The sequence below is a fragment of the Hoplias malabaricus genome, chromosome 14, assembly GCF_029633855.1.
Source record: "Hoplias malabaricus isolate fHopMal1 chromosome 14, fHopMal1.hap1, whole genome shotgun sequence".
In the NCBI taxonomy this organism is placed as follows: Eukaryota; Metazoa; Chordata; class Actinopteri; order Characiformes; family Erythrinidae; genus Hoplias; species Hoplias malabaricus.
In genome coordinates, this window is record NC_089813.1 from 10,736,257 (window position 1) to 10,746,009 (window position 9,753).

General features: G+C 37.2%; 1 protein-coding gene across 1 annotated transcript; it reads left to right on the forward strand.

Annotated features, from left to right (window-relative positions):
• Positions 1-2,042: 2,042 nt before the first annotated feature.
• LOC136666473 (uncharacterized) lies at positions 2,043-9,547 on the forward strand. Its single transcript, XM_066644659.1, has 9 exons — positions 2,043-2,170; positions 2,362-2,534; positions 3,466-4,585; positions 5,377-5,511; positions 5,767-5,941; positions 6,471-6,569; positions 7,285-7,376; positions 8,577-8,717; positions 9,223-9,547. The coding sequence occupies exons 2-9, from the start codon at positions 2,374-2,376 to the stop codon at positions 9,448-9,450; spliced, it is 2,151 nt and encodes a 716-aa protein (XP_066500756.1). The 5' UTR covers positions 2,043-2,170; positions 2,362-2,373; the 3' UTR covers positions 9,451-9,547.
• Positions 9,548-9,753: the final 206 nt, after the last annotated feature.

The window sequence follows — 9,753 nt, forward strand, 5'->3', positions numbered from 1 at the left end:
GAGAAATATATGTAAATGCACATTTAAGTTTGACTTAGTAAAGTAAATGAACCATGTGCCAAATGTGATTTTTTTTTTTTTTAAATAGTGCCAATTATAAATGAAACAGTAAGATTGTTTTCATGAAGCTGATGGAATCTAACAGTACTCAGGTGCTTTAATCTGTTAAACCTGAAGATTTATAATTATACAACATCTATGAGAAGTCTTGAATCTAATATATTGGATAGTTTTAAGAAAAGTATTTATCAAAATCTGCATAAAGGGACACTAAATATTTAGAGTTTTCTGGACCTACATTTTGGGATGTACCATTAAGATGTTCCACTAGGTGGTAGTGTTCTCAGCCAAATCTAGAAATTAGGATTCCGGCTTAAAGGACAGCAAAATTAGAATTGATTTTATGTTATAAACGTCTTTTTACAAATAAAGACAAAGGAAAGAACAGAATGATTAATAGGGAAAGTGTTTTCTCAGTGACCATCAAATTGCTCTAGATTTATAGGCAAGGTGGCTTTGTAGACTGATTGGTATAAACAAACTTTATTAAATATATATATATATATATATATATAAATTTAACTAAAATATATTTTACATCTTAACAATTCCTAAAGTTTGAAAGCTCTGAAATATATCATTTTTCAAGTTAGACAGCTTCAGAAATACTGGGACCTCATTTATATATATACAAATATACATCAAAAACATCTTAATCATGGTTAAAGAGGTGTTATTCTGGTAAAGCCAAAAATATTTTTGAAATGTAGTCCTACATCTTAATCACACCTATAGAATAAATGTGGTCGATTAGCAATGAATCATTCATGTGACACTGCAGCATTTTAAAAGTCAAATGCATTTTCTAAGCAGATCAAGAACTTGGTAATCTAATATCACATTTTGTATTAAAAATGCCTCATCCTCCTCGTTAGAAGACTCAACATTGAAAAGACAATAACATCTAATACAATTGAGCAGTAATGGTTTTTATAATCTCTATGGACACACACTCAATCAAAATTGATTTCTATCTAAATAAAGTCAGCTTCTTAACTTAGTGTGACTATTCTTAATTTATATTTTTCATGTAAAGAAGTGTGTATGGGTGGGGGCTGGTTTGACTGACCGTGTTATTTTTTTAGTTATCTTTATGTTTGGCCAGTAAAAAGGTGAAAGGGTTTGAAGGGACGTTGTGTTTGTGAAGGGAAATGCAGACTGCAAATGTGAACAAATACATTCAGGCTAAACGACTGCATAATTCATATAATACAATAATTACCTAAATTTGTAATTTTATGTTTAAAAAATACTGTAATAAATAACAACGGTAGATTAATTGGTGAAACGCTGAACTTCTGTGGATAATATCTGGGGAAATTAACTTATTTGTTAAATGGTTTGCTGCAAATATTGTGAAAAAATGTGAATAAATAAGCCTTATGCAAAATGTCTTTTCCTTCCTTCAAACCAAATGTCACTGCAGACTGTGTTTAAAATGCCTCACATGTTCATCTCTGCCATAAAGAGATTTTTTTAAATTTTACATTTGATCTCAAACTACAATTTGATTAAATAACTTTTGTTTGAGTTTGATTTTAGAGGCATTAATCTCTTCAGGTGTGAGGTTCCTACCCCCACTGTGAACAAACCTGACAATACACTTCTTTACGAAGGGAATTTCACATCAAAACTCAATAAATTTAGTTGTAACTGTGTAACTGTAAAGCACCTTTGACAAAATGAGTGGAACTCCGGATGTTGGCAGGTTCTGGAATATTCTATATAAATAATAAATGAATGTAAAATTTAGAGAATTAATTAAAGTTATGATGAGTTATATCTTGGAGAAAGCACCAGTGAAATTAAGTAAAGTTATTACGAGGCTACGGATGCTTTTCTGTTTTATTTGACTGAGGTAAAATGCGCGAATCGTTTGAAGTCACTAAACCCGAGATTCATAAAGAGAAGTAATTAACAAAGTTAAGATTAACATTACTCGGACACAGTGTATATTGGGGCTAAAAATGATTCAAACGAGAACGAATCTGAATCATATCTCAACGAATGTCGCGAAGTAAAGACTAAACTTAAACAGAACTGTGGTCTTAAAAATAAAAATTGCAAAACACACCTTCTCACAACATGGCGCCTCATTAACAAGCCCTCGGTGAGTATTCAAAGGAGGCAGCGTCATAGGTTCAGTCCCTTCTTCAACGGACAGAAAAGGGGAGAAAGACGCTCCAACGAGTTTTTCCTCACGAAAAGAAGCTAATCCAAATAACCATTGATTACAGAGAGTTTAAAGGTGAATTTTGAGTAATTTGGGAAAGTCCATAATTAATTTCCTGTATTATTTAGGAGAAGTGGCTCATGTCCTCGGGGGAGTACATGAAGAAGGACTGCTTGGCTTCTGGGACTCTGTCATCCTCCTCTTTAAAAGGCACTTTAACTAAAATCCAGAGCAAAAGATACAAAGGAACAAAGCTCTTAGACAACTCAGAAGATCCAGAGGCAGAATGTGATTTCTGCAGGTAAGAGGTTTTAAACTGGTGACAGGACACCTACTGTTATTTCTAGTACTAATTTTACTCTTTTTAATATTTACAAAAATTTTAATAATAGATAATAATCTGTTGCTTTTGCTTTGAGAATCACCTACTTTTTTACGTTTTCCCAGGGTCCAACTTTTATAATATAATATGAAACGTTTAAGAAAAGATTAGCATTGTTGATTAGCTGTCCTTGTATTATTCACGGAAATGGTGCTTATGACGTGATGTCTCTGTTTCTGTGGAAGACATTTTAACATCCAGATGTTTTAGAAAATTCAAACACCTGCCTGTGGAGAACCATTTCACGGAGGTGAAAAAGTCAGTTGGTCAGTACTTAGTATCAACATGTAAATCTATGATTAACACAATAAAATGTAAAAAAAATAATCTTCCAGTTTGACCTACTGTCTTAACCATTCCAGTTTGCTAACGGGTAAAGTGAAACAGGGAATATCTCTTACCATTAAACCATTAAAATATATTGAAATTCATGTATTTTCTTTTCTATTTTTTTCACTTGTTACCTACATATTAAATAAATAAATAAACATTTAAAGCATGAAGATATGGAGCATCAAGCTTACCAGTCTTAGTCCAAAAGTCATATTTTATACATTCATTCATTCATTCGTTTGTTTAAATGCTTGTTTTTTACTTAAACATTTGTTTCTCAGTGGAGTACATGCCGAACTGTAATATGCTATAATCTATTATGTTACTATACAAATATATGAATTTCTCATGTTTCTCATCATAATCTCTATGTAATATCTCACATAGCTCAGTATAACATCATCTGTTCATCTGTAGACTATTAGTTTAATAAAATGATATTATAGTACTGAATGATGCAATAATATACAATATACAGAATATAAACCTTACTATTTATATTTACCTCTCTTCACAGCCTCTCTCTCCCTGGTTGTGGCAGTCGTAACCGGACAGTCCGAAGGATCCTGGTTGCATGTGTCATCTCCTTCCTAGCTCTTTTCTGTGTAATGGCCATGGACTTCAGCTCTAGCTTGGCACAATGGCAGGCTACTGAGAACTGCCTGATGGAATTAACCTCCTGCAGGGCTAATGTCACACTCCAAATCATCACTAAACTCCAAAAAATGAGAAATGCATGCTCATCAGGAAAAAGCCCAAATAGTGAGACAGAGATCCTGCCAAGTTTGTCGTCTGATGTACGGTCAGTTATCAGTCGCCATTGTACAGCTTTAGAAATGGATGGTCTTGGACAACTTTGTGGTGCAGAGATCACAAAGATTTGTGAGCAGCTTCACTCTGATTATATGGAGTTTATCAATGAGTCTGCGAACGGTGAAACAACTAGTATCAATGAAACCTTTGCTATCACTCTTTTGATTGAGAAGCTGTTATACTCTTCAGGCTTTGGGGATGTGGACTTTAGGCCTTTGAAACACAGTTCCGACTGGGCAGACATGCTCACTCTGAAACTACTGGTCACGGTCCAGGAACTGAACTATCAGTGGATGTTGAATGTAGGAAGATCAGACTTCCAGTATAAATGGTCTCAAACAATGGCCGTTCTGATGATCCTGCAAAACATGTCTGAAAGTTTCCAGAGCTGCTGGATGGAGAACGTTGGTCTAGAGCTTCATTTAACTCAGCCAAAAGACTTCCAACACATCCTTTCTCTGTTCAGCCTGGATTCCTCTCGGGATGGAGCCTCAGTGTTTGTTCTTGCTTTAGCAAACACCCGGAACTGCCTTCTTAGCAGAACTACATTGGCCCTGAAGATGAAATCTAGAGATATTTCCTCCAGCATCAGCCTGAAGATATGTCTGCTGACCATCGCGGTTCTCATCTACCCCATCGTGCTGCTTTCCTTTAAGGAAATGACAGAGTGGATTCAGGACTATGCTCAGAGCCTGAAGGAAAGGACAGAAGACTTGAAGACTCAGAGGCGACTTGCTGAGGATCTCCTTCATCAGATGCTGCCTAAATCTGTGGCCAAGCAGCTTCGCAAAAACAAACAGGTGGAAGCAGAGAGCTATGAGAGTGTAAGACATCTTATCTAGTGCCAGACACTGACAGATAGCACCATAATATGAAACAAATAGCAGGAAAGTAAAAAACAACCGGACTAGGTATAAAACAGTATGTAGTTCAAAACCCCCTAGACCTTTTTAGGTGCTATACTTCCTAAAAACACTTACTCTCGAAGATTAGAGCAACAGGAACATATTCAGTTATTTACTACCTACTTTGACCTAGTTTAAAGAAAGTGAAGAGATAAACAAACTAAATTTAGTGGTCAGGAACACAAAACAAAGGAAACAAATCCAGGATTTCGGCTAGTCTGTACATGCTGTTGTAGGTTTAACAGTTGCAAACTAGCCTTCAGAAAAAGGGTCAACACTACACTTCTGCATTTAACAAACCAAATAAATTTTTTAAAAACAAGTCCATATTGGTTGGCAAGACTGCGGTTTATAGAAAGAACACATGGGCCCAATCTGTTTGTTCTTATTGTTGCAGTAATTGCCTGTAATTATGGTATTACATATTCATTAGGAGATAAAACAGCACATGAGGGCGAGGGGAAAATTGTGGGTCTCTCGTGAAGGACACATTTGGCTGATATGAACCACAGCAGGTCATTTTCTCTGTTTGTTTCTTCACCTAAAGATTCAGTGTACTCCTTATGCAAAATATATTTCACTGGCAAAACAAGAGATTTTATTTCTAGTTGTAGCTTTTTCCTGAAACAGAAAGCATTTTTTTTATTAAACGTAATATAAAAATGTGAATGTTGTGGGTGCTTTGCTCTAATTCCCTGCTTTCTTTTCAGGTGACCATTTTCTTCTCTGACATTGTGGGCTTCACCGCCATTTCAGCTTCCTGTACTCCACTGCAAGTTGTTGAAATGCTAAACAACCTCTACATGTGCTTCGACACACGCATTGACTCTTATGATGTCTATAAGGTAAAACTAGTCTTAAAAATGACATATATGTATATATATACACACACACACACACAACTGACCCATCATAAAGCAGCAGAGCTCCTGTGACATCGTCTTGTGTAGTCTGTTGATTATGATAAAGATAGTTAGCTGTAGATATAGTTTTTTACACCAGACTAAGTTATTGCTAAGTAATGGCTCTGGATACAAGAATCTGCCAAATGCCAAAGACGTAGAAGTAAAACACAAATGGTAATGACTTTTCTGACACAGGTGGAGACTATTGGTGATGCTTATATGGTGGTGAGTGGACTTCCAGAGAGAAATGGGGACAAACACGCAGACGAGATCGCTAAGATGTCTCTGGATCTGGTGGCCGCTGTGAGACAGGTTTCTATTCCCCACATGCCCAACAAACGCCTTCAGCTCCGAGCAGGGATACACACAGGTTGGTGTATGGTGGGACACCACTCATTAATGACTTCATTTATAATTTGATGCTTTAAACTTTAAAGTGCCCCTATGTAGGCCAACATCAATTCTTACGATATGTACCTGAATAATCAACCTATTGTTTTTGGTGTTAAACAGAGCTCGTCACTGCCGGAACAAAACCTCGTATCTCCACAATCCAATTCAATTCAACAATAGCAGCTGCATTTTAAAGTTTCAGAACATTTCTTAAGAAATTTAAGGATATAAGGTCCAAGAGACATTATATATGAGTGTAAACAAATATTTTACTTAAGTTAATAGTAAGTTGACACAAATACTATGTTCTGGTTTTTCAATTCAAGTGTATTATATATGAGTGTGTGTTATATTAAAAGATTTTAAATTTATTCCTGATGAATGAACCAATAGAAACGTTGAAGTCACATCAACATCACATTTTTTCTTAGTTAGGGTTGAATTACACTTACGGAGATTTGAATTTTTCATTGATCATAAATGTTTTATATCTGTGTTTGCTACAGGGCCATGTGTAGCTGGAATTGTGGGTTATAAGATGCCAAGGTACTGTCTGTTTGGAGACACAGTCAACACGGCTTCCAGGATGGAGTCTACCAGTTTGCGTATGTATCTCTACAATATGCTTTTACACCTAACGCTGTATAATATATAATGTAATATATTTAAAATAAATAAGTATAAAACTGAATATTTTGCTGTACATGGTGTGTAAGCTTATGTAAAGTTTATATGTACGGTAAGTGCTCTTACAGAACTGATATTTAATACCAAGCCAAAATCTAAATAGGTTTTTCCCCTGGAGGGAAATGTGTGTTTTCTGTCTGCTTTCTGCTGCTCTGGTCTTCATGAATATTTTCAGTCACTACATCACCATAGAGACAGACAGCCATTTGAGTCACGCCTGTATGATTCCTCCTTCTCTCTTTAGTACATCATCAGAGCAACTCCCTCTCTCACTCTTGTACTTCCTCTCTCTGCAGATTATATTATTGCTGTAGGAATAAGCCTGTGACTCTGTACATTTTTATGTAATGAATGTTGCCTCTATGTAATTACTTTCATGGAAAGTTAGTGGTAGGAGTAAATGAATACACCTGAAACAGCAAAACAAAAGAAAACAAAAAAAGAATTTTAATTCAAGTCATTATTCCAAGTTTTTAATAAATATTCAGAATAAATTTAAGAGCTGAATGTTTACCTCAGATCTCTAACATTTAAATCTCTGGCATTGTAAAAAAATCGTACCAAAACCATCCAAAATGCTATTACTCACCTGAAACTGTCTTAAATGATCCTTTCATTTTTCTTTTTTAACAGCTCAGAAAGTTCATGCAAGTTCAGCCGCATACCTGGCTCTGATGAAAGACAATGCCTATGAGCTTCAGCTTAGGGGAGAAATTGAAGTGAAGGTAAAGACGTAATTCCTTAATACAAAACTCCTCCCCCCCTTAAAAAAACCCTGCCGACTGCATTTTAAAACACTTTTTTATACATTCATTCATTATCTGTAACCCTTATCCAGTTCATGGTCGGCATGGGTCCAGAGCCTTTCCGGAATGACTGGGCGCCAGGCAGGAACACACCCTGAAGGGGGCGCCAGTCCTTCACAGAGCAACACATGCTCACACCTTCACTCACACATTCACACCTATCATCACACTTTTGAGTCGCCAATCCACCTACCAACATGTGTTTTTGGACCGTGGGAGGAAAGCAGAGCACCAGGAGGAAACCCACGCAGACACAGGGAGAACACACCAAACTCCTCACAGACAGTCATCCGGAATTTCCAGATCCCTGGAGATGTGTGACTGCGACATTACCTGTGCCACCGTGCTGTCAAAAATATTTTTTGACAGTTATTATTATTTTCACATTTCTTTTGTAAAATGCGAGACACAGGAGCCGAAGAAACAAATTGCTTTGTAGTCCCTGACTGAACCACTTTATGCTCCCTAGAGTGGGTCCCACACATGGGGCAGCCATTGTCCAAATAATTTTGGTAGAGTAACTGACATATCCAAGCCAGTAGGTGTCAGTATAATGAAGGTTGTCAGTCATTATAAAAAACAAATTTGTTGTGGTTTTATACACAAGGCAGAATTTACATGTTGTATAATTAATATACAATGAAATACATTCATTATCTGTAAGCGCTTATCCAGTTCAGGGTCACGGTGGGTCCAGAGCCTACCTGGAATCAATGGGCGCAAGGCGGGAATACACCCTGGAGGGGGCGCCAGTCCTTCACAGGGCAACAGACACAGATTCACACCTATGGACAATTTTGAGTCGCCAATCCACCTACCAACGTGTGTTTTTGGACTGTGGGAGGAAACCCATGCGGACACAGGGAGAACACACCACACTCCTCACAGACAGTCACCCGGAGCAGGACTTGAACCCACAACCTCCAGATCCCTGGAACTGTGTGACTGTGACACTACCTGCTGCGCCACCGCACCTACAATGAACTTACTCTAGACAAAATAATTAATCTGTTTTCTTAATTCCACCATTATCTGAACATCTCTTCATAGATTAAACAACCCCAGCTGTCTTGGCTTTGTATTTGTGGATCAAGACCAATTACTATCTTTTGTTTCTAGGGCAAAGGGAAAATGAACACCTACTGGCTGATCGGTCACAAAAATTACAGCGTCCAGAACGACAGCTTGGTGTGTCATTGGAATCCCAACCTGTCGAGAAAGAAGAAGACACCAATAGGCAGCAATGCTTCAGCGGGGAATGTGAGCACATATACAGTATGATGATGAAGATACAGTCACTCTCAGAACAAATAACTCAGGCTTTTTGAAAGTGTCAGCTGCCCTTTACGTTTTCATAAAGAACAGACCAATTAAAATGCTCCAAAAGAACTTTACATTATGTTTCATTAACATTTTTTTTACAAGAGAATGGCATTTGATTCTCTTGGCTGTATTTGTATTATGTAAATATCCAATTCTATTATGCAACAGCCCAACTTGTTTATAATATATGACCAATGAACACATCTAAATATTGTATATTATTATTATATGTATTATTATTATTATTATTATTATTATTTCAAAGTATTTAATTCATTACTTTTTCATTGGATAAAACCAATGAGCCAAAAGCACAGAATTTGATGTGGCACAATTAAAATGAATTAATTTGAACTAAATGAAGTTAGTTCACCGCTATGAGTAACTTTTCTGATTATATCATTAATGTCACCTGTGTTTGTGTTTGATGCGTGATTTGCAGTCCAGTGTCACAGTGCAGAGTGTGAGTGAGAACACCACGCCAGTCTCTCAGCCCGAGGGTCCGTTCAAAGTGGAGGGGTCAGATGTCACTATCTGTGTGTCGGCGCAGGTGGAGAACCCTCCGGGCAGCAACGGGACGCTGGGCTCCATGGTGGGGGGAGAGGAGGGCCTCCTCAGTCCACAGGTCCAAAGAGAGGCATCTCTACCAGGCCTGGTGCCACACTGCTAACTGGGGTTTAAAGAAGCAATGGGGCATTTTCACCACCAAAATAAAGCTAACTGTATTTTATTGTGAATGTTGTTTTTCTGTAAACTGCAACTTACATAAAATAAAGAAACAAATTGCTTTAGTCCCTGAATGAACACGTTTAGGCTCCATAGAGGGGGTCCCCAACATGGGGGTAGCCATGTTTAACTAAAATTTAGAACTGAAACTCTGGTAACTCCAGGGCACTTGGTGCCAGTATAATAACACGTTAGCAGTAGACCGAATGATCAGTTTGATACAAACTCATCACAGTCTCTCAGACCA